At 56.9% G+C, this 27688-nt stretch overlaps 2 protein-coding genes across 8 annotated transcripts; both read right to left on the reverse strand.

The window, feature by feature from the left end:
- Positions 1 to 180: 180 nt before the first annotated feature.
- On the reverse strand, positions 181 to 9256 carry PRR7 (proline rich 7, synaptic). Of its 2 annotated transcripts, none has more exons than XM_059698191.1 (2): positions 984 to 9256; positions 181 to 731 (listed from the first exon to the last, which is right to left on the reverse strand). In XM_059698191.1, the coding sequence occupies exons 1-2, from the start codon at positions 1393 to 1395 to the stop codon at positions 337 to 339; spliced, it is 807 nt and encodes a 268-aa protein (XP_059554174.1). In that variant the 5' UTR covers positions 1396 to 9256; the 3' UTR covers positions 181 to 336. The 2 variants fall into 2 exon arrangements, with proteins under 2 accessions (XP_059554174.1, XP_059554172.1); XM_059698189.1 differs by having other exon boundaries at positions 181 to 734; positions 984 to 9236.
- Positions 9257 to 12646: 3390 nt separating this feature from the next.
- GRK6 (G protein-coupled receptor kinase 6) lies at positions 12647 to 27376 on the reverse strand. 6 transcript variants are annotated; one of them, XM_059698183.1, is made up of 16 exons: positions 27155 to 27375; positions 23450 to 23545; positions 22397 to 22509; positions 22189 to 22266; positions 21745 to 21845; positions 21336 to 21428; positions 21171 to 21234; positions 20893 to 21033; positions 20421 to 20611; positions 19614 to 19651; positions 19418 to 19507; positions 18324 to 18532; positions 18106 to 18243; positions 14574 to 14711; positions 14350 to 14484; positions 12647 to 13710 (listed from the first exon to the last, which is right to left on the reverse strand). In XM_059698183.1, the coding sequence occupies exons 1-16, from the start codon at positions 27204 to 27206 to the stop codon at positions 13657 to 13659; spliced, it is 1731 nt and encodes a 576-aa protein (XP_059554166.1). In that variant the 5' UTR covers positions 27207 to 27375; the 3' UTR covers positions 12647 to 13656. The 6 variants fall into 6 exon arrangements, with proteins under 6 accessions (XP_059554166.1, XP_059554168.1, XP_059554170.1 ...); XM_059698184.1 differs by lacking the exon at positions 12647 to 13710 and adding an exon at positions 13722 to 14159; XM_059698185.1 differs by lacking the exon at positions 23450 to 23545 and having other exon boundaries at positions 12647 to 13712; positions 27155 to 27376.
- Between the last annotated feature and the right edge of the window lie 312 nt (positions 27377 to 27688).

The raw sequence follows: 27688 nt of genomic DNA on the forward strand, positions 1-27688 counted from the left end.
ACCGTGATTTCATGGGCAGGGAAGAGGGGGTCTGAGGCTCTTGGGGGAAGCAGGCTGACCTCAGGTTTAGTTCTGCATCCTCCAGCCACTTAGCTGTAAAGCGCACTCAGCTCTCCTGCCAAGGCCCAGGCACACCTGGCCACCAGAACCTTGGACGCAAGCAGTGGGTGTCCCCTCCGCTTGTACCAAACCAGATCACACACCTTTATTATCCTCAAAATGTAACAAATGGGATAAGAAATCCCTCCCACCCCCCGCAGTCCAAGGGAAGTATTTAAAAAGCCTCTCAGTCAGGCCAGGAGTCTACTGTTGGGGCTCGGGTCGCCAGGCACCCCTCTATACGGCTGTAGTCCTCCCAAACAAGGGGATGGAGACCGGCAGGCGCCAAGCTCCGGGCTCCAGCGGCTCGCGGCTGCTGAGCTCCGAGTCGGTCCAGCTGGGGAAGACCCGGCGGCCTCGGTCCGCCTGCAGGCAGAGCGCAGGGCAGGGCGCCGCGGGCCGCGGGGCGCTGGGCAGGTGCAGCGCCGACGTGTAGCCTCGGTCCAGGAACAGCGGCTTATAACTGGGCGGCGGCTGCTCCTGTTTCTCTGCGCTGTCGCGGCGGCTCAGAAAGGGCGTGACGATCTTGCGGTAGAGGCCGCGGGTGTCCGTGAGCACCTCACTGTAGGGCGGCGGCGGCTCGGCCATCAGCACCGCCTCTTCGTAGCACGGAGGCTTGGACATGTCCGATTCTGCTGTGGAGTGGGAAGCGGTCCGAAGGTGTGAGACCACCCGTCTCCAGCCTCCCGCAGAAACTTTAGCCAAGTCTCCAGCCTCCCGCAGAAACCTTAGCCAGGTCTCCAGCCTCCCGCAGAAACCTTAGCCAACGCCAGGCCCAGCCCGTGCCCTCCTAGGTTGGGGCCACGGGTCCAGGGAAGACCACGAGTCAGCCCGCGGCCGAGGCCCCGCCCATCCCGATCGCTCCGGCCTAGGTCGGCACTTACCTTGGCGCGGGTAGCTCCAGGGCCGGGGCGGAACGGAGAGGTGCGGCGGCTGCGGGTGCGGCAGTGCGTGGTGGTGTGCGTGCGGATGCGCGTGGGGCTGTGCCGGCCCGTGATGCAGCAGCGGGTGCACGTGCACGTGTTGGTGCGCGTGCGCCGGCGCTTCCAGGCGGCCGCGGTGCGGTGGTGGCGGAGGCGCGAGGCCCGGGGGGCTCCCGGCCAGGCTGCCCTCGAGCTCGAGGGGCTCCAACTCGAGGACGCGCAGGTTCTGCTCACGCAGTCGCTCCTCCTGGCGCCGTTTAAGGCGGCGGCGCAGGAAGCTGCAGAAGCAGCACAGGAGGACGATGAGCCCCCAGATAAGCCAGAAACCAGCGAAGCACGTTAGGAACGTGTAGGTGCCCTGGGACATAACCATGGCGGCGGCGCGGGCGGCGGGTCCTCGGCAGCTTCACTGGACACTGGGCTCCTCTACGTGGCCCCGGGCCCGCGCCACGCTCCCAAGAGCCGCCAGCGTCACTTGGGGACCTGCGGCAGGGGGCTGCCTGCGGCGAGGCTCAAGTCCTGCGCGCGCCGGCGGGGGGCAGCAGTACCGGTGCCCGCTCCTTCCCATGGTGCCGGCGGGCGAGCGGGCAGGCCTCACCCGGGGCCGCGCGGGACCTATGGGACAGACATAAGGCGCGGTGAAGGCGCGCTGCAGCCCCCGACGACTTCCCTGCCGGTGCCCTGTGCAGTCCCGGGGATGCCTCCTTTGCCGGAACCCCCACACTCCCCGGGGGCGGTGACGTCACCGACGAGGGTGACGTCACACCTCGAGGTTTCCCCGGTAGGGTTTTCCCGGGTCTGAGATTCGGCCGTTGCCGCTGAGCCGAGGGAACTCCACGCAGGCCAGCAGGGGGCGCGCGAAGGCCAGACTGGGCCTCTGCGCAAGGGAGATTCGCCCGCCACCCGCACCCCCTGAGCCCCGCTTGGTTGCTTGGCGGCGGGGAAAGGGTGGCCCACCTAGAGGCACACAACCAACCACAGGCGCCTATCTTCAGCCCTATGCATGTGTCTAGCAGCCCCAGGGGCTCTAGGTCTTGTACCCGCTCCCACCCCTGGCTGCCCAAAGCATGGAACATCCCAGCCCGCACCGCGATCTCCCGATGGTCGCCGTTCTCTAGCGCGAGCTCAGGGCGGGTTGTCCCCGCTGCATCTATCTGCCTTTGTCCGCGCCGAATACCCTCCCAGCGTGAGCTGTTCCCTCTTCCTTTCTTCTATGTGCCTCCATCCGCCAGATCCCAGTTTCTTCACCTCCTACTCCTGCTTAGTCCCACTTGGCCCTGCCCTTCTAGCTCCAGGACATTGGGTCGCTTCCCCTCCATTCCTTCCCCTTTCCCCAGAGGGGAGGAAAAGTCTTTAGTACCACCTGGTCCCGCATCACTCCAGACGGGCCCCTCTCCTCCCAACTCCTCTCCACAGCCAGGGTTGGGAGGGGAACCTGGCATCCTAAGAGGTATGTGGGAGGGGACCCTGACGGCAGAGTGACAGATGGCAGGCGACTGTTCATCACCTCCGCAGAGCAGAAACGAGCCCTTCTTGAATGCCTTTTACTCAGGGGCTTTCATATACCACCCTTTGGGGTAACTGTAATTAGTCCTATTTTAAAGATAAGGAAGGGGGAAGCAATTAGCTGTATAAGATAGCAGGTGGCCGTGCTGTAATTTAAATCCAAGCCTGACTACAACACCCTAGCCTGGGGTGGAAGAGTGCTCCCTGAGCTATGTTGTGAGGCCTCTCCCAGGAGCCCCATGGACACCCCTATCCTCAACATGTCCAAGGAACACATCCAGCTTTGGGGGCCATGGTGGGCCTGAGCCCCAACCTGGGGGCTCCATATCAAGCCATCTCAGACTGGTCTGGCAGTACGCTGGGGGGGAGCCAGGGCACAGGCCACCCCAAGAGGGCTCTTGTCAGACGAAACAGCTGCCTGTGCCATGTGCCACTTGGTGCCTGTGCCAGTCCCGTTATCCTGGGCCTGCATTCCGGAACAGACAATGGCAGGAACAATAGTTCCACCCACCCCCTCCACAGCCCTGCCATGAGGCTGCCATGGCGACGCAGCCCTGATAAAAACACGATGCTGCCAGTCACTGGGAGTTAAATAAATCCGTTGTTCTCCTTTTCCTGAGCCCACAGGAATTTTCAGGAATGCTCTGAGGAAGTTGATACTAACTAGGGGGCCCCTTGGCCTGCAGAGCAAGAACAGCTCTGGGTCAGAAAAGGCACTTCTGTGGCTAGAGGTGATGTCTAGCTGCATTTAGAAATAGAACTAGCTACCAAGGCCTGTCTACTGTGTGTCAGGCCTTGTTCTAGGCTCTTTTCATGCAGAATCTTGTGTGATCTTCACCAGCACTTTCTCATGGGGGTGGGAGTCCATCTGATAGATGAGACCAGCTCAGACAGGGAAATGAACTTGCTCCAAGTCACAAAGCTAATAAGGGGGGATCTAAGATTTAGCCCAAGTCTGAATGCAAAGTCTGTGTCAAAACACCTTTCCCTACATGACAACTGAACTGTATATGAAAAGCCAGGTGCGTGTGCACCTGTACATGAGGACTTGGCAGCCACAGGGACACTGGCCAGCTTGTCGCCAAAATGTGCCTTCCTGCTCCTTCCCATCAAGGCCCTGGCCCTTTTGGCCCTCAGCCCACAGCTCAAGAGTGGGAAAAGGCTACATGGTGGAGGAGAAATTGATGGCAGCTCCAGGTTAACCAGGAAAAAAGGACAGAGACCCTGCCCTCAGGAGCCCAGTGCAGCTGGCTGGGCACTAGAACAGACTGGGGCAGGCCAAGACCAGCTGAGTGCCATTGTGGCCCCTCAGTCAGGAGGCAGGAACCACTGCTGCATTTTAGACGAGGCCACTGTGTGTCCATGAGAGGAAGTCTTACAGCTGAGCTGACCCTCTGGCACCAAGGCTCAGTTTTAGTGCGTGAGACCCTGCCTGAGGCCTGGCTCCTGCCCAGTATCTTCTCAGGCCATCTCATCTCACCCATTGTAGGTGCTCGATCCATCATCATCAGGACATCCTTGTAGGCCTTTCCAAATTCACTTCCTGACCAGGCCACGCTGCTCAAAGGCTCCCCAAGCTCTTTGCTCCTTGGGCCGCTGTCATGCTTCCAGCAGACCTGCTGCAGCCTCTTGTACACACTGACCTTCCCCAGCCTCTCCAGACTGTTCACACCAAATCCCTGCTCTGTGGCTGCCTCTGGCTGTGCTAGGAGTAGTGCGTTCAGATGGACTCATCCTTAAGTCTGTCATTTTATGATTTGTTTCGTTTCCTCTTTCTCGTTTCTTACCTTTTTTTGCAGGTTATTTGAACATTTTTTTTAGGATTCCATCTTGATTTATTTGTAGAGTTTGTGAGCACATTGGATTGCACAGTTTTCTGAGGCCACATGCTCACTGGCAGCACAGGAGGGAGTAAAAGAGAGACCCAGGGCAGTGAGTTTCTTGAACTCCGTGTCGCCTCAGTGTCCTCCTCAATGACCACGGTGAAGATGGAGCTAATTTGTGCAAAGGACTTGGAGACGCTCAACAAATGTTAGTGCTTTTCAAGGCTTCTGAGCTGGGGGTGCAGAGATGTGAGTGTCCCCAAGGCGTTCCTGCCCAAGGGCTGGATCCCACAGGCCGTTCTCGCAGTCATCCTGAGAACCGTTAGCACTTTTCCCATTTGACAGATGAGAACACTTGGCTCAAAGAGATTAAATGACACCCAAGGTCACCTAGATGTCTCATTCTGGACCTACTGTACCCCTGTAGGTTGAAGAACCCCGGCTCCCAACTTCAGACCCCAAAGATCTGCTACTGGGTCCTTTATCTCAGCAAAGGACCCACCAGTTACTCTATCCACTAAATCCTGTTGTTTTCACCCTCAGTGTAGTGTGTTTTCATCTGTCCACTTCCTTTGGTTCCCCTGCCACTGCCTTGGCCAGGCTACCAGCATCTCTCACGTAGGCCCCTATTACCATGGTCTCTACTTCTGTGCTGTGTTCCTGCCCAGCCTGCCCACTCTCCACATTGCCCATTTTCCCAGGGCCCTCTCTGGCCTGAACCCTCCAACAACTCCCCACTGCCTCAGGAGACAGTCCAGCTCTTTAACACAGTTAGATGGGAACCTCTCAAACTGGAGTAAGCACCAGAGCCACATAGAGGGCTTGTTAAAACAGAGTACTGGGCTCCACCCCCAGGTCTGGGATGGGGGCCTAAGAGTTTGCAATTCTAACAAATTCCCAGCAAGTGCTGGCATTGCTGGTCCAGGGAACACACTTTGAGAACCACTAACCTAGCTCATGGCCTCTGAGATGAGCTCCAGCCAAGATCTCTTCAGCCTTACCTCTCAGGGCTCCATTCTGCACTGCCTACAGTTCTGCTTTCTCTCTCCAAGGGGTCTGTAATACATCCTCATTGTTCTTGCCCCAGCACTCACTACTCAGCTTCACGGCCTCACTTGTCACTTCCCGGGACAAGTCAGCCCTGAGCCACCTCACCTCCAAGGCTGGATAAGAAGCCCAATGATATAACAGTGTTCTATAGGCCTATGTCCAACACCGAGGCTGCATCTGTCCTTATCACCTGGTTCACAGTAGCTAAAAAACCACTTGCTGGAGGAGTGACTGGAGGTGTCCGGTTACCTATTTGGTCTTTTAGCTGTAGGGACAAGGAATGCCTCAAGAGCTGGGTCTGCATCCAATTCATTCCTGGGGAATGAGAGCCATTCCTCAAAATGTCACAGAGAGAGGCCATCACCCAGCTCTTGGTCCTTGCAGGTTGTTTTATAAGCAAGCTGAGGACCATACATCTCTGTCCTCATAGAGGAAATATGCATGGAAGCATTTGCCACTCTCTGCTGTGGGTAGAGGAGACCCCAAGCAGTTGGGGTTCTGGGTCATGAGGTTCCTTGCATGTGAGGCCAAAGGTACCAATCAAGTGAAGGGACAGGGACTCAGACCAGGGGACAGAGGAGAGAGGGAGCCGAGTGTGTGTGAGGAGTGAGGATGAGGTGGAAGTCGGTGGCTGCAGGGGGTAGTGGCCAGTAGAAGAGGGTAAACAGGGGATAAAAGGTGGTAGAAGGAGATCAGACTTTGGATGGTGAACACATATACAGGTGATGTATTATAGAATTGTACACTTGAAACCTATATAATTTTATTAACTAATGTAACTCCAATAATTCAATAAAAAAGAAAGTTAAAAATGCTTTATAGCAAAAAAAAAAAAAGAAAAGAAAGAGGCTGCTAACATGTCCTGCGTGCCCTTGCACATGCCAGGTTCACTGCTAGCCTCTTTGTATTCAGTATCTCAGTGACACCCAGAGGGTGGCTGCTGCCATCCCCATTCTACAGACAAGAAGCTGGGGCTGCCTTAGGCCCACACTGTGAAGTCCAGTGACTGCAAAGTCCACTGTCCTGGCAAGAAGGCACTGGTGACATTTTTACACTCCTCTCACACCAAGACAGATGAACTCAGGCCAGAGAGAAATGATGGGAATTGTCCCAGTTGCCAAAGTCAGCCAAGCATGGAGCTGGCCACAACCTCCTTTCCAGCTCGGCCAGCTACTAGAGCTTGGCACCAGTACCTGTAGGCAGCATCTCTGTGACCTAACCATGGTACTGGGCCATGAACCCCAGGCTTGGGGAACTGCAAATGGGACAACAGAGACAGGAGCCCCAGGAGGCTTCTGGGCACAGAGGCCTTACTTAGGTCAGTATCTACTATACTCAGATTTGTCCCTCCAAGGAGAGTTGACTACAAATTGGGGGATGAAGGGGGAGATGAGGATCCACTCTTTCTGAGGGGCGGCCTGGTGTGACACACAGAGCATTGTTGGGGGAGCCCTGAGTTCAAATCCGGCTTCTTCCCTGCCCTGCCCTGCTGGGTCCGTGTGACCCTATGCCAGCTATTCTCATGGCTGAGCTGAAGACTCTTCACCTGCAGGACAGGGATGATGACGCCTGCCTGGCAGCACAATGGAGGAACACAACAGATGAGGGAGGTGAAAATACTTCAAGACCAGAGTACGGAGCTGCATGTGACAAACCAAATGCCAGCATCTTGCAGCCTCAAGAGGCTCATATGTGGAAACCACACCATGGTGCTACATCTACACAAGCCTGGCATGGTCTGGCAAAAAGTGCCATCACTTTACTGTGGGCCAGAGGTCTCAGCTTGTGACTCACAGGCTGAACAAGGTTCATGGATGTGTTTTGTTGGTCCACAATCAATTTTTTAAAAAATATTTAGTTGCCAACATTTAAAAACCAGGAGTTTTTACATGAAAGTCTGGATTTTTGCCTCATCTTGAAAATTGGACAGTCTGGTTATACCTAGTCCACATTCTCACATGGTGACGTTGACTGCAGCTCAGTAGCTCCCTGGCACTCCCCACCCTGGGCCCTCAGGGCATTTGGGTCTCCAACCACTGAGCTAGACTGAGCACCCACAAGGGCCAGCACTACATAGGTCATTCTTTGCTAAATTCCTTCTCCCACAGCTGCTCTGTGATCAGGCCAAAAACTAAGAACTAGAACCTTGGGAGATTCCCAGGATACTGAGGCAAACCTCACTGCTTGGTCTTCCCCAGAGAGAGAAAATGGAGGGAGGGTGGGTGGGAGCCAGCCTGGCAGCAGACCAGTCCTGTGGAGCATCTCAGGGAGCAAAATCTGGCTATTTCTGGAAGAAGGTGCACCAAGGCAGGAAAGACCGCATTTGCTCACTGGAGGAATGTGAAAGAAGGCTAAGGCTGTTCCTCTAGAAAGCTCCACAGTTCTTTCCTGCCTGGCTCACAAGAGATGTGTAGCAGGCAGAGGGGTGATGCCAGCAGAACCAGCCCTGGAAACCTAGCTCCACTCTGACTGGTTGTGTGACCTCGGGCAAGTCACTACCTCCCTGAGCCTCAGGAATCTTCAATGCTACAATGGGGTAATAAACTTACCTTGCAAAACTGTTGTAAGGATTAGGAATAATGGATGCAGAGCCCTCACCCCCAAGCAGAAAGAGAATGAAAGGGCCTGTGAATCATTCCAGAGGCCTACTGTCTGTGGGAAGGAGACTTGGGCCTGGCTCAGGGCACCACTCATCCATGGACATCTATGCCAACGTCTCAATGCCCAGGGTAATGGTCACTTCTGGTGCCCAGGACACCACCCTGGGTGGGAAGGGAAAGCCAGGGGTGGCGGTTGTGGTAGAGGCCTGCGGTCAGTAGGGGACGGCATCTGCTGAGTCAGACCCAGGAGAGCTGGCTGGAGGGCCATTTCTCTCCCCAGCACATTGACACTGAGGGGAGGTTGGGTGGGAGCCAGAGGTCATTTCCTCTGACTCTGCTGCCATTCTCTGTCCAGAGGAGCTCCCTGGGTCAGAGCATCTCCATGTGGCACTGGCCAGCCTGCGGCCAACCTGCATGCCACCCAGCACAGTTTGGGCTTTGTGCTCAGATAAGATAGGGACACCTGTGATCCAGACAATGGGCTGGGGTGCTCCCATCTGGCCCGGGTCAGCAAAGTCCTTTCCTCTGCCCCTGCACACGCTGCTCCCACCCCTCCCTGCAGAAAGGTGGCTTGGAATGAGTAGTACAGACCCACCACCGGCCCCAGCCACATTTGGCACATGCCCTGGCCAGGAGGACGAGAGATTCGAGCTTCTGTCCTCTCCCCTGGTAAGAAACATCATCTATGGGGTACCCAGCTCGGGTTGGGCCATTTCAAAGGCAGGTGGGGGTGGCGGGATCCGGATCCAGCTTCCATGCCTCTTCCTGCCAGGGCCCCCCTACCTTTGCCACCCCAGGGGCCCCGCTGCGACGATTGCAGCCACGTGGGAGCCAAATCTTGCTCCAAGGTGCGCTCACCCCCACCCCCACCCTCGACGGGTTGTGGAGGCAGGCACACCCAAACGGGCCAGAGGGGCGAAGTCCCCCGCCCCAACCATGAGAGGGGTAGTCCCCGCATCCCCTCTCCTCCTGTGCCCGGGGGCTGAGGCCCCGCATGGGGTGGGGGAGGGCTGGGAGAGGGTGTCGCCGCCCCACAGTCGCGTTACCGAGGAGCGAAACCCCGTTGCTGTGACAACCGTTTCCAAGCGAACCAGTGGCTGCTCGCGCCCCGCTCCGGCTCCCTCGCTCACTGGCGCCCTCCCTCTCCTTCCCTCCCTCCCTGCCGTGGGGGCTGGGAGAGGGGCTGGCCGGGGCCGGGGTCCAAGGCGGCGACCCGGGCCCGGGCGCCGAGCCGTCCGCGGGAAGGGGGGTGGCCCCGGGACTGTCTTCCGCCCTCACTGCCTGCCCACCGGCTCGCTGCCGCCGCCGCGGTACTCACGGGCCCAGGCATCTTCCTCGAGCTCGTCGTCCTGGCTCCGGGAGAGCGGCGCGGGCCCCGCGGACAAAGCCCCCGGCCGGAGGGAGGCGACAGCAGCCCCGGGAAGCGGACTGTGGCAGCGAAGGCGGCTCCGAGCGAGGGGCTGGAGCCGCGGGGCGCGCGCACGGACGCGTACACGGCGCGTCCTGAGCCCGGCGTGCGCGCGCGCGGCCGCCAGCCGCGGGCCCCTGCCCCCCACACCTCGCGGCGGAGGAGACAGTCCCGGGAGCCAAAGGCGGAGGATCCGCACCCACCTGCCGAGCCGGGCACCCCTGGCACAGGGAATGCGCTCGCCGCGCCGCACACCTAGCAACAGGCTTTCTGGGCCTGGCATATGCAGGCAAACCCAGTGCACACCATCAGCCGAGCACACGGGATGCTCAGCCAAGCAGCTGAGGTCTAGACACCACACACACCCACCCCGCAGCCCGGAGAGCAGACGCACGTCCAGGCCCTGGCCATATACTGACAGGCTCTGCACGCTTGCAGTGGGCAGGGGTTGGAGCCGGCAGGTACCCCAGTGTGGCGCCAACCATGAATTCAGGGCCCCAAGGCCGCTCCCACTGTCTCCAGCAAGCCTACATCACCACATGCCTACTTAGAAATAGCAGCAGAACCCAGTGCTTGATCCATAGCTCTGGATTCCATGGACCCTGCTCATCCCCAGCAACAGAACTGAGCCCTAGTGATGGCCTCACTGTTTAGGCTGAGCCAGAACCTGGCTGTCTTACGACTCTTAGGTTCTCCATTTGGGGGGGGGGGGGGGGAGGTAGGAATCATTGTGTCCCAGGGATGTCATCATGGTGGACCTATTAACCCAAGTGCCCTACTCTCTGGATGCACAGTGGGCAGGTTTCTAGTCTGGTTATTCAGATTCCTTGGGTTTATGTCAGCAATGCAGACATGAACATGATTGTAGCATATTCCTTCTGGGAGAATCGGGTCTGCGACCAAGGCCCTGGAGCCGCCCCAGTCTTCTTCCTGTCAATCAGCTCCCCCCCATCCTTTCTTTAAAAAACAAAAACACTTTCTACCTTGCAACCAAAGATCCCCAACAGCCCCACCTCTCACACAGCTCTAGGTGTCTGTGATGTGTGTGTGCAGTGGGTGCAAACCCGGCCCCATCGAAACCACACGGACTGAGTGGAGAGTTTCCCAAAGGAAACTTGGGGTGCTTTTGTACATGCTGGGCAGGCACTCTTCCACTGCCTTCCAGATGAGACCCCAAGTTACTGCTTCCAAAGCCATACATGGCTGTATCTCACTGACCTCAGCTCCAGGCACTCCCTTCTTCCACACCTCACCCACCCCACCTCATGTTTAGCCATCTTAAACCACTAGAGGCCCTAGACCAGTGGTCAGCAAACTCATTAGTCAACAGAGCCAAATATCAACAGTATGACGATTGAAATTTCTTTTGAGAGCCAAATTTTTTAAACTTAAACTATATAGGTAGGTACATTGTTATTAACTTAATTAGGGTACTCCTAAGGCTTAGGAAGGGCCACACTCAAGGGGCCAAAGAGCCGCATGTGGCTCATGAGCCGCAGTTTGCTGACCACGGCCCTAGACTATCCAGATACATCTGGTCCTGTGTGCTGGAGGGCACCAACTCTGACACCTTTGTAGCCAAAGGGCCTTCCCTCCCTAGTCCCAGCCCTGCCAGCTCTTAAATGATTTCTGCCACCTGCTCCCACTGGCTCCCACTATTCCCAAGTCTGCCTCCTTACCAGACTTAGCTCCAAGCTTACCTTCGAGTCCCCAGCTCCCTCTCAGAGCAGGTGAGCTCAGGAAGACTTGTTGGGAAGTGATTCCGAGTTTCCTCTGCCAGTGGTGCACTGTGCGCTTTAAGGTACGCTGAATCCTAGCCAAGAAGTTTCCTGGATGCTTCCCTATCCCAAGGGGAAGGTTGGTGGGAGATCTGGACCCACTGCAGTAGTGTGCCACAGGGCCCTTCCTGTCCACCTGACACCCACTCACACCTGCCGAGGGCTGGGCTCCAGTCTCTGCATGCTGATACCTCCTCACTGCCCTTCCTCCCAGAGCCGGGCACAGAGAGGAAAGTGTACCTTGGGCCCTAACCTCATGGGCAGGATCCAGCTTCATCTTCAGCTGCCTTCCTTTGCCCTGCAACAGCCACTCACCAGCTGGAAGAGCTTGGCAAGGCCCTTTCCTTACTCTGTTTCCCTCAAGTTAATAGAAGAGCACACTCCACTCACCATCAAGACCTGAGATAGCCCAAGAGACCCCATCTTCTAAGTTGTTGCTTGGAGTTTTCTTTCTGACTGCCTGAGATAACTGTCAGCTTGGTACCCAGTCCTGTTAGTGACCTAGGGGCTTAAGGGGAGGGGTGACTGGCTACTTCTCATTCATAGCTGCCTTGTGAGGCAATAGGTATCACACTCATCTTCCCATCAGGCAAAGTGACTAGGCTGGGACTTGAATCCAGAACCAACAGCAAAGCTCATGTGGTCTATGGCATGGGGTACCCAGCCCAGAGGCAATAAGCAAACTCTTATGGTGGCACAGGGCATGGGTATGTGTGTGGCTGAGGTCACTGGGAGATTATCAAACAGGTTTGTTAAGACTGGGACAGACTTGTGGTTAACAAGCTGTGGCGTGCCCTCCCCTGCCCCCCTGCTAAGTCGTTGCACTTTGAATGCTATGGAATGGTATGCTCTCCTAATCCCTCTGTTCCCAGCTGAATGTCTCAAAGGCTTGGTTCAACTTCTATCTTCAGAAGACCCTTTCTGATGCCCACATGCCTCTGCTACAGCCTAATGCCCAGTATCGCCATTGTCTCGTCTTTGCCTGGCCACATTCCCTGCTTCAAGGGCAAAGCAGCGGGATGGCTCTACTGCACGTGCACTGGCCCTGGGCCAGGCACACAGCAGGTGTCCAGGTGAGACAGACTGGGCAGGTGTTTCTAACAGCAGCTCCACCTCACTCCCCTGGCTGCTCCAAGTCCACAATTGAGGGCCAGGCCACCTTGGCCTTGGAGGGGATATTGCCAGCTGAGCCTGCCTCTCAATCAGGCAAAGCCAGACCCACACTTTGGTGGGGACCCAATTCCCTCAGGCCTCATCCCATGTAGGAAGCTAAGAAACCCAAAGGCCTGAATGCTTGGAGAGGCTGCCCCAAGGTCACCCTGGGAACTCCTGGCCCTTGCTAGAAGGGCAGCCCCCACCAGGCCCACCTCCAATCCCTTCCCACTTCCAGCAGATCCAGGGAAGAAGGAAGACCGGCCGAGCACCAGGAGAAAGAAAGAGGCAGGCAGGGGCAGCAGGCCAGCTTTGTGCTCAGACTGTATTCATATAGAGACACATGGCAGCTTACATTGGACAAAATGAGTAATAAAAATTGGCTTTAAATATGGAAAAACCAGGGTCCTGTAATCCCATGCTACTCCAACACTGGGACCAGGATGGCTATCCAGTCTGGGAAGGGCTGGGTGGGGCCTGGCGTATAGGCACACAACCTCAGCCTGCCCCCTTCACACACACACACACACACACACACACACACACACACACACACGCACACGCACACGCACGCGCAGAGGGAGGGGTGGATTATTGCTGGGCACATGTGTCTATTGTTATGAGAGAAGTCTGGAATGTTTGAGGGTTGGCCAGGGACACCCCCTTTCCCCGCCTGGGATGGGGCATTTCTGCAAGAGGTGTCTTCAGGACAGGGCACATGAGGGACAAGGTGCCCTGGGAGCTGGAAGGCAGAGGCACACCCCTCTGGGACAGCCTGGGCAGTGGACTGATGGGCCCCAGAGTCAGCCCAATCTCCGTTCATACTTTGGCACATGCCCCAGGTCCAGCTCTGACAAGTGCTGAGAAGGGACAGCATTGGGCCCGAGGTGGTGGCCTGAGCTAGGGCAGCAGAGGCAGGCACGAGTCTCACTCGGAGGTCGGCGGCGGTGAGCACAGTGCTGGGGGCTCAGGGGCCTGAGGAGCCTTGAGTTTGGCAGTGGCCCCTCTGCCAGCTCCAGCGTGGGTCTTCAGAATGCTCTAGTCACTATATACATTCGTACAAATACATAAATACAGAAAGCCCCGAGCTCCACGGACAAGAGCTGAAGGGACGCACCTTTGTCCCAAGGACAGCCTAGGCCTTGCCAAACTCAGCCAGACTGCGGGCTGAGGGGCAGAGAACACTGGGGACAGCTCCGGCTGTGTTCCCCAGGCCACAACTTGAGTGGACAATGGGGAGGACCACTGTGCAAAACTGTAAACAGCACTCGAAGTAGCTGCTACCGCCAACCGCCGGTGGGGGCCTCAGACTGGGGGCTAGAGGCGGGTGGGGAGCTCTTCTTCACTGTCGCTGCAGTTCCCACAGCAGTCCTGGAGGGCGGGGAAGACACAGAGGGAGAGAGGCAGAGCAAGCGCTGTTAGCCACCAGTGCCATCATTGAGTGGGCCATGCTCTGGGGAGGGGACCTCCCACGCGGGGCCTGGAGCAGCAGCTCAGGCCACACCTTGGTGCAGGGGCTGCCAACTACAGGCTGAAGTAAGGGGGACCAGGTGGAATCCAGGCTTTGGCAGGGCAGGGCTCCATCAAGCTGCTCTTCCCTGGGGCAGCTGAAGGCAGGGCATGGGGAAACAGATGGCTAAGCAAGGCTAGCAGCTTGAAGGTGCCGGGGTGCAGGGAACGAAAGCAGTGGGGAGGGTAAGGTGGGGAGCGGGCACCGGACTTCTTTCTCCCACATCTTGCCTCTGCCATGGAAGGGCTGCCCGTGGCTCCCCGAGGCCAGGCAGCAAAGCCAACCCACGGGGAGCCTACACTGCTCACCTCTGGAAAGAGAAAAGAGGCCGTGAGCCCAGCCAGAGGTGGGGGATGGGCGGGAATGAGACCAGAGACCCTGGGTACCACTGGCACGGCTGGAGGAAGCCCACTCACAGCACATGCGGGCACTGGCCCGGCCTCCCACCCACCATCCCCTGGAGCAAGGCTGGGGCCCAGGGAGGACACTACTGGGGTTACCTGGCGACTGAAGAGTCTCTGCAGCAGTCCCTTCTTGGGGGGTGCAGGGGGCTGGCCCTTCCAGTCCAGGTCTGGGGGAACTGAGCCATCCAGCCCGAAGACATTCAGCTCCTGGAAGCACTCGGTCTCCACCATCTGCCACAGGACAGCAGCTGTGAGGACTGCCCCCAGGGCCGACCTCTGGAGCCCCTTCACCGCCGCCCCCTCAGCTGGGCAGGTCCCACCTCATTCTGCCAGGGGATAGGCACACTGCCCGTGGCAAACTTCTGGTAGAAGTCCTGGTCCGTGGGCTCCAGCTCCACACCCTTAACTGTGGAGAACTGTTCGATGTCCAGGACATCCTTGCAATAAATGGCCTGGGGCTGAGGGGACAAAGGCAGTGGTCAGATAGGAGCACCACCCATGCATGGGAGGGCAGCTCAGCCCTGAGAACCACTCCAGTCTTGGCCTGGTTGTGCTCTCTGGTTTGGAGTCAGAAACCAGCAACCCATGTACTTCTTAAGCATGGCAGTCCCTTCCCTCTGAGCTCAATTCCCCTCTGTAAATGGGATCATTCTCCGTCCCTGACCAGTTGCTGGTAGCTGACCCACCACAGCCAGCAGCCTCCACAGTGCCGGGTGGAACCACTAACAGATGCCCCCTCCGTCTGCACACAGCTCTCTGCGTGTACAACTGGTGAGGTGAGCAGAAGCTGAATCTCAGCAGGCACCTGCAGAGGGCACCTGCATCCAGTGCTGAGGGGTCTCTGTCTTGGGATGTTCAACAGCTTGCTCCATCCCCTACTATTAAGGGTATCAATTAAAACATCATCATATAAAATAGTGCAGCTGCCTTGGAAAACAGTCTGGCAGTTCCCCAAAGGTTAAACAGCATTACCAGATGAGCCAGCAACTCCATTCCCAGGTACACAGCCAAGAGAAAAGGAAACCCGTGTCCCCACAGAAAAGTGTATGTGCATGTTCGTGGCAGCATTATTCACGATAGCCAAAAAGTGGAAACAACCCTGATGTCTAGCAACTGATGAAGGCAAACAAATGTGGACTATTCATACACCGGAATATTGTGCAGTCACAGAGAAGGACTGAAATGTGCTATAATACTGATGAGGTTTAAAAACATGCAAAGGGAAAAAGAAGAAAGACATGCAAAGGGAAAGATGCCATTAACAAAGGACCACATCATGTATAATTTCATTTATATAAAATGTCCAGATTAGGCAAATATAGGGTGTCCCCAAAAACTGTACACACTTTGAATAATTATTAATTCCAATGGGTTAAATCTGAAAAGAAAAAAAATCAATTGAGCTATCAGCTATTAAGTATGTATACATTTTTTTAGCACACCCTGTCTATAGTGACAGAAAGATTAGTGGTTGCCAGGGGAAGGGGAGAATGGGGAATGACTGCTAACGGGTACGAGGTTTTTTTGTGTTTTTTTGGGGGGGAGGGGGTGATGAAAATGTTCTAAAATTGATTGTGATGATGCTTGTACAATTTTGAATATGCTAAAACCCATCTAATTATATACTTAAAAATGAGTGGATTACATAGTATATGAATTAACTCCCAATAAAGTTGTTAAAAACAATCAGTGCCTTGTTAAAGTCCAAGGCACTGATTTTCTAACTTTTAAAAAATGTACAGCCGAAACCGGTTTGGCTCAGTGGATAGAGCGTCGGCCTGCGGACTGAAGGGTCCCAGGTTCGATTCCGGTCAAGGGCATGTACCTGGGTTGCAGGCACATCCCCAGTAGGAGATGTGCGGGAGGCGGCTGATCGATGTTTCTCTCTCATCAATGTTTCTAGCTCTCTATCTCTCTCCTTTCCTCTCTGTAAAAAATCAATAAAATATATTTTTTAAAAAAAAAGTACATATTTTTATTGATTTCAGAAAGGGAGAGGGAGAGAGATAGACACGTCCATCAATGATGAAAGAGAATCATCATTGGCTGCCTCCTGCACGCCCCACACTGGGGATCGAGCCCACAGCCTGCCCTGACCGGGAATCAAACCATGACCTCCTGCTTCATAGGTTGACGCTCAACCACTGAGCTACGCCGCTGGGCTGATTTTCTACTTAGAAAGACTGGGGGCAGTGGGTGGTTTCAAGGTTAAATTAGACGATGTGCCTGGGAAGTAGGAGTGGCAGTGCAGCTGGAGGCAGCTGCTGACGTCAGGCTCAGCCACCCCCAGCAATGCCCACATCATGGGGTGTCAGTGAGGCCTACATGAGAGTCCTTCAGAGGCAGCAGCCCGCTAGTGGGTCCCTCCCTTCCACTCACCTCCTCTATGGCCCACCTCAGCACCTCACATTCCTGCCTCAATGTTCCCAGAGGCCCCCATTACACTCAGAGGAAGACGCCTCTGTCACATTAGCCCCTTGTTGCTGTATTAGTTCTTGAAGCTGGTCCCTGCCCCAGGAACGCACTGCCTGGCTCAGGCCTTTTCCCTGGAATGCTCACACTGTGAATCTTGGCAGGGTTCTTTCCTTCACATATTTTAGGCTTCTGCTTAACTGTCAACTCCTCAGAGACCATCCTTCTAAAAATACGCCCCCCATCTTCCTTATCTTCTTTTTAGCCTGCTTTATTCTTTGCTGCTGCACTTCACATTACCTAAAATGTTTCACTTACTGGCTTATACTGGTGTGTTCTCCCACTAGAACATGAAGGCAGGACTGGGTCCTGTTGACTTCATTATCTCCAGGGTCTGGCACATCTGGGCACTCAGATATTTGTTGAATGAATAAACAATCATGCATCAACCTGGTCTGCCTATCACCTTCCTGCCTCCCCAGTGTTCCTGGTGAACACAAGACACAGGCCTCTCACACATGGGAGGGGAGTAAGCACATGACCTAATTCTGGCCAATCAGAACCTTCCCTGTGACTTTATACAGAGAAGCCTGAATTTAGTGGGAGGGCAGTCAACAGGCTGAAGCAGAGCCAAGAGATGGAGTCCTGGCAACACAGCATAAAACCCTGATGTGGGTCCTACTCTGGGACTTTCTGGCCAAATGAACCAACAAACTCCATGTTGGGCTTAAGTAAGTCTGAGTTGGGGTTTTGGCACTTGGAGTCTGATAACTCAAGAATATTCCTGCCTGCAGGATGCCTGACCCACTGAGATGTCAGCAAATGGGTGAGCTTCTACAAGAGGGAGGGTTCTGTCCACAGATGGAATGTGAGCACTGCCAGGTGTGGTGGGTACCAGGTGTTACGCCAACCCTAACAGCCCTTCCCCCTGCTGTTAACAGCATCTTGGTTCTCCTCTGGGGAACTGGTCTCCTCCATTAGCAGTGCTGCAGGCAGGCATATGATCGGGTGTGGCCCCTGAGGGGCCTCTGAGGGATCACAGGCAATCAGTGTCAGCGTTAGGCCTTTTATCCTCCCTTTTAGGACTTTTTAAATCATTGGGCAAGAGGTGCTCTTTATCCACAGGAGTGGCTGTGGCTGAGCGGGCAGACTGTGAGTTCGAGCTGCTGGGTCCACCCCTGCCACGCCCTGGGAGAGCTACCTGCGAGTAAATGCCGCCCCGCGACCAGTTCTCGGGGAGGGAGGAGGAGAGACAATTCCTACAACACAGTTGGAGCCCCAGGTGGGGCTTTCCATTTTTGTGAGTCCAGGGAATTATCTGTTTTGTTGGCTAAGCTGTTTGAGTTAGGCTTTCTTACATTCAAATGGAAGGTATCCTGACTCCAAGAGCCGCCAGCCCCCTCCCTGGCTTGGTCCTGCCTTTGTATAGGTGGTACTCACATCAGGCTTGAAGGGCGGCTCCAGTATGCCCGCTCCCAGACGCTTGAAGTTCAGTTTCTTGAAGATGGGGTGCTCCTTCACTTCACAGGCACCACCTCCACGACACCCCAGACGCTCGGCAGGGTCCTTGCAAAGGAGCTGTAGCAGGGGAGGGGTGGTCAGGGTGGCCTTGGGAGAGGTGCCCAGCCCCAGCCCAGGCCTCCCGCTGGCTGCCACACCTGTGAGCAGAGTGAGCGGGCCTGCAGGGAAAATTGATCGGAGTACTCTTCAACCACCTCCTTCACCAGCCGCTCCACCTCCTCCCGCTTAATCTTCTTTTTCCTCTGCTGGAAGGGCGATTGGCCTGCAATCATCTCGTACAGAAGGCAGCCTAGCGCCCACCAGTCTGGGCTGAACGTGTACCGTTCATTCTTCACCACCTCTGGAGCTGGGTGGGTGGCACAGGAGTTAGGGGTAAGAAGGAGTTAGGGGTACCCCAGGAAGCCCATCACATGTCAAGGCAGGGGATCAGCTCGAACACCCACCAGGCAAGTAGGCACTGCCAATGGCCCGGTGGGGACCATGGTGAGTAGGAGAGCACCTGCAGAGGGCAGGTTTCTAACTTTTCAAAGAAGTCAGAAATCCGTATTTTTAATGTGAGGCAGTCTGGCTCATTCAATGTTGGCAACCAATTCCAATTGTTTTAAACTAATTTGATTGAAACACACAAACATAGGCCAATGGAAGCCCGTGAGGCTACCAGTTTGCAACCTATGGATTTAGCATTAGACCAAGGAAAGGAGGAAAGTCACTTGCTGGATGCCTACACTGCCTACAGGGCAGGGTGAGTTGCCTCTACTGCCTCTTCATCTTCAAGGCAACCCTGGCAGGAGGTATGAGGATCACAGTCAGGAAAAGTGAGGCTGGGAGTGGCTGGTCCGAGGACACACAATAAGCAAGGGGTGGGTAAGAGACCACCTGCAGTTCGGGCTCCGCCTACTGTGTCATGTTGTCCCAGAGGGGAACCCAGGACCTCATCTTGGCCCCTCCCCAGATGGGCACTCCCACTCTGAGTATAGGCAGGTCAGGGGGGTGGAGGGCTGGGGCCATGGACATGGATTTAAGTCCCTTCACTGGTTGCCACCTGCAAGCCCAGCCAATAGGAGCTCAGTAAGTAATAAATGAAGTGGGTTCACACGTATGTGGGGCCCTGAGTCTTGACTCCTGATCTATGAAAGAGGGACAATAGCTCTTTCTATTCCCTGAGACACAGGAGACTCCACAGAAGTTGGGGGGAGGGAGGTGTCGGGCCCAGGACGGTGAGAGGACTTACCCATGTAGCCCACGGTGCCCACACGGCCTTTGATGGTCTGGCCCTCAGGCACATGCACAGCCAGCCCCAGGTCAGAGATTCGGATGTGACCTGAATGTGGGTGAAAAAGTGAGGAGCCCATGAAGCAGGTGGGCTGGACTCCACCCCACACCACCATACCTTTGTGACCCCCCCCCTTTGTGACCCCCCCACCCACCATGGTCATCCAGTAGGATGTTCTCTGGCTTCAGGTCCCTGTGGGGAGAGAAGGGCAGGATCAGATGCTGCTCAGTGTGCCAGGCAGCCAGGCAGGGCTACCCCCTCCCTGTTGGGTCAACTCCTGGGATGTGATGTGCAGCACATGTAGGAGCCATTTGTTGCCAGGGTGACAAGAGAGCCTTGCCCTCCACCCGCAGCAACCCCAGTTCGAGGGAGCAGACGAAGGATTTATGGAGCCAGTTCTCCTGGGACTGACTAGGCATGTGGAAGGCATCTCTTACCTAGGGAAGCTCCCCAGATGTCATTAGTAGCCTTGCTCACCCAGTGTCGAGGGGATCCCCCCAAGCTCCCCCCAACCCTTTGGTGGCTGACTCCACCTTTCCTGTCAAATGGGGCTGCTCATTCTTCCCCTCCTGGGGCTATTGGGAGACTCCAAGGAAATAATCACCAATAACAGTAATGGGCAGAGCCCTCACTGCCAAGCCTTGTGTATTTTACCAAATGCTCTCATTTGGCCCCTATAACAACCCACCAGGCAGGAATTATAGCCTCTGTTTTCCAGGAAAGGAAACAGTGTCAGGCGCAGGAAGCAGACTGGCCCAAAGTCACTGAGGAGGGTGACGATGCCGGATTCACCCCCGGGCCAGCCAGATCCCAGAGCCTGGGTTCTGAGCCTTTCAAATCCACCTAATGTGGGCAAGTGCAGAGCCTCGAGCCAGCGCTTCCCTGGGCTCAGACACCCACATCTTCCCAGCACCTTCCCTCGTGCCCAGCCACAGCCCCTGGTGGGAGGCAAACTCCGCACCTGTACACAATGCGCTCCCGATGCAGGTCCTCCAGGCCACAGCAGATCTCGGCAGCGTAGAAGACGGCCCGTGCCTCTGGGAAGCCAGCCTGGCCCATGTGGTAGATGTGGAATTTGAGGTCACCTCCGTTCATCAGTGTCAGCACCAGGCACAGCGCGTCCTTGGTCTCATAGGCATAGGCCAAGCTCACCTGTGGCCCAAGGGACCCGAGCCCTTAGGCAGGGAACACAGGCCACCTGGTGGCGGGGCTGGTGCCAGCCGCCCAAGATATCCTCAGTGCCACTCCTGGGGGCCCAGCCTGCTTCCCGGGCCTGGTATCAACACCCCAAAACCTGCCCTTCCCAGGCATCTCCAAGAATGGGAGCAGTGCCTGGAGGGGTGAGGGGTGGGGTGGGGGGAAAAGATCAGCCTGGTGAGTGGGGAGGGCAAGTACATGGCCAGGGGCAGGGCAGGTCTCCTGTCTGTACTTACTACAAACCTACTGTTCACTTTCTCCAGGATCTGCTTCTCGTTGAGTGCCATGGCCTCCCCTTTCCGCTTCTTGATGCGCTTCTTCTCCAGCTTCTTGCAGGCATACATCTTGCCTGTTGCCCGTACCTGGCAGGCGCACACCTAACAGCCAGGGTAGGTGAGGCAAATGGGAACAAGCTGTGCTCTTGCTGGGGGCACAGAGGTTTGGGGGGCAGGGAGGAGGGCTTGTCCAGGACCCACTCTACCCCACCACTACATGGTCTGGCTTGGCCACTCACCTCCCCAAAGCCACCTTTGCCCAGGACTCGGTACTGCCTGAAGGTGTTTTTGGTCACTGGCTGCCTGTGGGAAAGGATTTGGGGAGCAAATGACTGAGCAGGGGTCCAAGGCCCATGACAGCCCCAACAACCTGGCCGGCCTGGCCCCACCTTCGAGGAGCTCACCTTTCCAGCCACTTCCACTGCAGGAAACGGTTGAAGTAGATGCTGTCGAGGTAGTCGGCAAAAGGGGCCACACTCAGGTACTCATGGGTCAGCCTATTGAGAAGGCCCAGCCCACTGGTCAGCCTGACATCCCAGGTTCTCAGTCTGATGGACCAGTCCCCCTGTTACATGCACGCTCAGCCTAAAAGGCAGCATCCTCAGCCAACCCTCCTGCTAACCCACCTAGGACGGAGACACACCCGTGCTGAAGTTGAGGATGCTACAGAGAGGGGAGGCAACCTGCCCCAGGTCACACAGCATGGCAAGGCTGGGATGAGAGGCTGAGCAGCTGAGCTGTTCACAGTCTTCCAGACCCACAGAAGCCCCTCCTCAGGACGCAATTTTAGGCCTGTGGGAGGGAGAGGCTTACCGGGTTAGTTCCTGGAAGAGGTCTTTGCAGGGCCCCTTCTCCAGCTGCTGGGCACAGTTAGTCACCAGTTGCTGGGGGACCTCAGGAATGAGGTCAGGACCCTGAGGACAGGCCACAGACAGGTCAGTGAACAGGCCCCCTTGGCCAGCTGCTCACTCCTAGGGCAGAGATGGCAGATATCTCGGGCCAGTGCTAGGGGCAGCTGCAGGCTGGTGGTGCCCTAGCCTGTCTGATGACTGAACTCGGTTCCTGCTTCTACATTAGAGGCAGGGGAGAGCAGAGCTGCTGGCAGGCTACTTGTCCCCCCTCCTAGGCTCTGTGCCCACGGTGCTGCCTGATAAGCCTGGAGCAGCTCCAGGGCATCTCTGCCCAGGTGGTAACCACTCCTCTCCCCATCACTGAGCTCTGCCCGCTGCCGTCATCCCTCCATCACTGCTCACTCACCGTGTGGCTCAGAAAATTCTGCATTAGCCTCTGCCCACATGCCTTCCTCTTCTCATCAGGAGTCACTTCATACTCAGCCTGCAGGGTGGAAGGTGGAGAGGCTTGAGGTCTGGGGGAAGTAACAGGTGTGGGGCACCAGAGCACACAGGGTCTGGGACCTCTGTCTACCCTGGGTGTTGGGCTAGGCCTGGGGCTAAGCAGCACTCACCACCTCATCCAGGAAGGCAATGCAGCGGGTCAGCTCAGGCCTCGTGGTGCAGAATTCTCGGAACAGCAGGCGCCCAATGGGCTGCCGCTCGCATAGGCTGTGGTAGTCACGCTCTGCAGGCAGAGGTGGGAGCTGCTGGGTTCTGGACCTGGAGCTAGCCAGTGGGGCATTCCTGTCCACACCACCAGGCCCTGGATCCCATCGACAGCTTCCAGCCCTGAAGCATGGCACCCGTTTTCTCCTTTAGAACCTCTACTGTATCATAGCTTGGGACTCTGAGGCCCAGAAAGGCTAAGTGATTAGTCTAAGGTCACACAGCCAGGAGTGTGGCTCTGGAACCGGGGCCCTCACCTCCCCCACTGTCTCCTGGTTCACACCACCTCGAATTCGTCACAGTGCTGGGGTTGGGTGTGGTCTGAGGTTCCGCCCAGGCCCAGGCTGGGCCCACACCTGCTGCCTGCCTGGCGAAAGTACGGGAGGAAGCTGTGGCTTCCGTTGCGCTCCAGGCTAGATCTCCTTCCCAGGCAGTGGAAGCAGCTACAATATACTCCTTGCCCACATGTAGGTTGTCAGGGGGGCCTGGGCAACCTCAAGTACTGCTCAGACCTGGGGCCTCAGCCAAGATAAGCAGGAACTGGGGTTTTGGGCCCTTCTGGTCAAGGCTTTGCTGGGCCCCCCAGGACCAGACTGCGTAAGGTTCCCAACAAAGTCAATCTGTGGGCTGGCTCCAGCCTCTACTATATCCTCTGTCCCCTGAGCTCTGCTCCCCCTAGGCCCAGCCCTTTCTTCCTCTGTTGCTCTCATACTGCCCCAAATCTGACCCTGCCCTACTCCCCACACTCACCCCACCCACCCCCTGCTGTTTTGTTTGCTCTTTGCCTTCACCCATCACAAGTCCAGGAACTGAAACTGAGGTGGGTGGTGCAGCCTAAATCTGCTCCCTGGACCCCCCCAACCTTGCCCGTCTGCCCCAGGGTAAGGTCTCAGGGGAGGCTCCCTGACACCAGCAGGGCGCCCTGGCCTCGGCACCCCGGGTCTCCACCCAGGCCTCACCGAGGGTGAGCCGCAGCTCTTCGCACTGGCTGATGTGGGGGAACTGCAGCATCTGTCGCCATTTCTTGCTTTTGCCTTTTCGATTCCCGCCACCACCTGTGGGAGCGAACAGGCGCTGAGTGGCCACCGCCATGCCTCCCCTCCACGCAGCGTGGTCCGGAGGCCTCGGGGCCCAGCCGAGGCACGGTTCACTAAAGGAGGCCGGCAGAGGCCTTCCTTCTACAACTCCAACACATCCTCACTGGGTCCCCGGACATGCATGGTCCCATCCATCCTCCTGCTGGGGGCTCCTGGGCTGGAAGAGCCAAGAGGGCAGTAAGCCCAGGACGCTGAGGAAGGGGGTTTCTGGGCAGCCCCGGCAAGTCTCAGCTGCTACCTAGCAGGTAGTTTCTCAGGTGAAGAAAATAGAAAAGAACTTGACAATGGCGGGAACCATGTAAATCAACACCCCAAAGGGGGAGATTCTAGGACATATGCCTGACAGTTGCCAGAGCCAGAGGGCAGCCTGAGTCACTGGGCCCTGTATCAGGGCTATGAGAGACTCAGATCAGGTGGCAGCAGGAGGGTTGGCACTCAGGATGCCCACCCCTGCACACAGGGGCTTCCCTGGCCCTCAGACCTGCCTCATTTCACCTAGGTGACCTCCCAACTACAGCTGCGGAGACCCAGGTAGCAGCTCAAATGCCTACAAAGCTAGGCAGATATGGTGAATGCGGACCAGATGGGAGACAACAGGGAGTGGTGGAGAGTGGGGTGAACTGACCTAGTCGTGTCCCTTCTACTAGAGGCGGCTGCAGCACAACTCCAGCTGTTGCTTGGTTTCTGCTAGGCAAGAATGCTGGCCAGCTCTGGGAATCCAGACTGTTATATGAAATATTGGTTCCTATTTTTTTAAATACCACTTCAGCCAAATAAAACATGTTAAGAGAGCTAGCCAGATGTGGCCTGTGGGCCATGAGGTTGAGAATAGTGGGAGGGGCCTGAGTCTTAGAGACCTTGGTTGGAATCTCCAATTCACACTTTAGGCCCATCACTTGCCCACTATTAACCTCAATTTCTCCATGTGTACTTTGGGTCCTAGGCCACTTCCGGAGGTGTTGCGAGGGTGACTGGGAGAGTCTGTGTCCAACACCAGTAGGGCTGTGACAAGAGGTGGGCCCCAGCTCCAAGTCAATGGCAATCTCAAGCTACCACTTTCCCTTGCCTGGCCTCAGTTTCCCCCCTGGGTTACCCAGTCTTATCTCCATCTGGCCTGCTGAAGGCGGGTGGTGCAAGGGGAAGGGGCTGCCTTCTCGGGAGGAAGCAGGGCTGGGTCCCTCAATGTGCTCCCTGACCCAAGCTGACCAGAGGAGGAAGTGTTGCAGGGCACCCATTGGGAAACCCACTAGCAGCCCTCCTGCAGCCCACACCCAGTGTATCCCAGTCATTGCTCCATTGTGAGTAAGCAACAGACCCCCCCCCCCCACCCCAACCCAGGCAAGACCTCCCTAGAAGGGGAACTCCTCCCCCACCCCCGCAGGTCCCTCACCCAACCCTCCATCCGCCTGCCTCCCCATCAGTTACTTCCTCCTCCCTCCCCTCCTCCCAGCCACATTAAGGCAGCAGCACAGAGTCACACGCAAATATCCTGTCCTGGAACTGCCACCAGTCAGTGGGGCTCCTCCCTGCCCCAACTTGGTCACCTCACTATGTCTCTGGGCACCTGGAAAAGGAAGGACTAAGCGAGGCCTCCCATATCCAGGGCTGTCTCACTTCATCCTCTCAGCAGCTCTGCCAGACCTGGCCCAATTTCATAAGAAAACCAAGACCCTGAAATGAACCGTTGTGTTCAAGATCACAAAACCTGGAGGTACCAGAGGCAGGATTGGAACCCGTATCCTTGGGGTCACAACCCAAGCTCCTTTCCCACCCCAAATATGTCAGATATTTATTAGGTGTCAACTGAATATATACACCAAAGGCTCCCAAACCACTTGGCAAGCTGGCAAAGACCCAGCCCCAAGCCGTCAGCCAGCTCATGAAGGGATTCTGATGCAGCCAGTCCACGGGCCAGGGTTCAGGACTCAGAGACAATTGGGATTTCCTTTAGTTTTCATGTCCTCTTCCCAACCATTCCACAAAAAAAGGTTACTAAAGTTCAGAGAGAAGAGACTTGTCTAGAGCCAGGTAGGTGGGAGAGACACAGCCAGGTGGGGTGAGGATTCCTCAGTGGAGGCATGGGTCCCGGTTCTGGCCAAACTCCTATGCCTCACCCATGGCCTGAAGAAGCCTATTTGATGGTGCCCATACTCTCTGGCCAGGCAAGACAGTGTTCTCAGCAGCCTGAGGCCTGAATTAGCTACAGCAATAGGAGGGAGGCCAGGCCAGGCTCTCCTCACCCCTCCTCCCTGGCTTGCTGGATGACGAGGCAGAACAGAATCGGCAGATGCCCCCAGAGGCTGGGAGGAAGGCCCAGCCCCGGACTCGATAAGGGACAGGAGATAAGGAAGGCTCTGGGCACTAAGGACCCAGCCTGCCATGCCTATTTCCAGGCAGCACCTCCCTGGGGTCAATACCCACTGGGGAGGCAGAAGGTACCAGATGCTGTGCCAGCTGGGGCTCCTCTGGGCTTCCTATAAGCTGTATTGGGGCATCCTGTATCCTCAGCCCGGGTTACAGTCTTACTATGTAACCCGGAGGAGAGTCGCTGCAAAAGGGGCACAAAGGTGAAGCAGATTACTCTTTCAGGGCACTTTCAGCCGGAAGCTCAGCAGAGTGGAAAAACTGTCATGACCTCTCTGTCCTAGAGTTCCAAAAAGAAGGGTCTTGTACAGTCTGGTTGCCAGCACCCTGGACAGGACACAGCACCAAGTGTGTGTTTGATTATGTCACCAAGGTGGACAATAGCAGAGGAGGGGCAGACTGAGCACCCGGCAGTGAGGGTCAGGTTTGGTCCTTCTGCGTCTCCCAGGACCCTCTAGAGCAGGTGTCTGCTAACACGTTGGGTGGGAGCCATGAGGAGCTCAGCACACACTTGGTTCACCAGACCAGCTCCCCCTGCCAGGCCTTGCACTTACAACCCTGCCAGCCCAGTATGCTCTCTTCTTTCAAAGCCGCCTCCCACTGAATTCTGTGCTTATTTGCCCCAGTAGCCTGTGTGCTTCCTGAAGGCAAAAATCGTGAACCATTCACCTCTGTCCCGTGTCATCAGGTGCTGGGCAAGTGGCAGTCATATTGGTAGCATACGTGACAAGCAGCTTCCCCAAGTCCGATGGCCGTTCATTCATTCTCCAAACCTTTACCCTGCATCAACTTGTGCCCGTCCAGGCTGTGCACGGGCCCCGGGCCCCAGGCACGTGGGGGTAGGTTGCCCCTTCCCGGGGCATCTTCTCCTCTCTCACCTGGGAGAGGCCTCAGAGAAGCTCTCCTGGGTCTCGGGTCCCACCCTTCCCTCTTCCTTCCGCTTGGTACACCAGACCCGCTCGTTCACCCCCTCATTTTCCCCACACCGCGAGGGCGGTGGCCTGCCCCCCGCCCCTTCCTGGGCCCGAGCTCCTGGGGGCAGGTGCGGAGGAGGAGGACGCGGGGCCGGAAAGACTCGTGTCTGCGCGGGTGAGGGGCGCGAAGCGCGCCGCCCTAGGAGATGGGGTGGCGGGGTCGCCCCGCCGAGCTCAGAGGCCGCGTGCCCGCGTTCTTCGCACCCGGCCGCCCGCCCGGCCGCCTCACCTTCCCGGGCCTTGAGTAGCACCGTGTTCGCTACGATGTTTTCGAGCTCCATGGGCTGCGGCGCCGCCGGCCCGCGCCACCGGCCGGGATCGCGCGCGGGAGCCGGGGCCGGATGGCGATCGGCGCGGCTCGGCTCGGCTCGGCTCGCAGTGACCGCACCGCGGCCTCCCGGGCCTCCCGGCCGCCGCCGCCCGCCGCGCACTCTCCGCCCCCTCCGGGGGCCACCCCGGCGCCGGCCCGCCCCGCCCCGCCCCGCCCCGCCCCGCCCCACCCTCTGTTTACTTTACTCGGCCAATCACCGGGAGGGCGCTCCCCGCGCCGTCTCTCCATTAGACAACCTCTGCATCTTGCCCCGCCCCCGAGCCAGGGATTCGCTCCGAGGAGCGGGAGGCGGGACTTATGCGTCACCCCTTCCTCCGTGGTTTGCGGTAGGGTCCGGCCCCTGGGTTCGAATTTCTGCGCCGTCGTAGGTTGCCGAACTGCCAATTAGGGCCGAGCCTCCGCCGGGACAACGGCGGTGGGTCCTCTGGGTCA

The sequence above is a fragment of the Myotis daubentonii genome, chromosome 5 (genome assembly GCF_963259705.1).
Source record: "Myotis daubentonii chromosome 5, mMyoDau2.1, whole genome shotgun sequence".
NCBI classification, from domain to species: domain Eukaryota; kingdom Metazoa; phylum Chordata; class Mammalia; order Chiroptera; family Vespertilionidae; genus Myotis; species Myotis daubentonii.

Excerpts from the sequence above, each read along its gene's own strand:
- PRR7 (XM_059698189.1), bottom strand. The coding sequence starts at position 1,395 with ATGGTTATGTCCCAGGGCACCTACACGTTCCTAACGTGCTTCGCTGGT. Across the intron at positions 735-983 it reads CTGGAGCTACCCGCGCCAAG|CAGAATCGGACATGTCCAAG; the intron begins GTAAGTGCCGAC and ends CCCACTCCACAG.
- GRK6 (XM_059698183.1), bottom strand. The coding sequence starts at position 27,206 with ATGGAGCTCGAAAACATCGTAGCGAACACGGTGCTACTCAAGGCCCGG. Across the intron at positions 22,267-22,396 it reads TTGCCTTCCTGGATGAGGTG|GCTGAGTATGAAGTGACTCC; the intron begins GTGAGTGCTGCT and ends TCCACCCTGCAG. Across the intron at positions 20,612-20,892 it reads AAGTGAACAGTAGGTTTGTA|GTGAGCTTGGCCTATGCCTA; the intron begins GTAAGTACAGAC and ends CTTGGGCCACAG.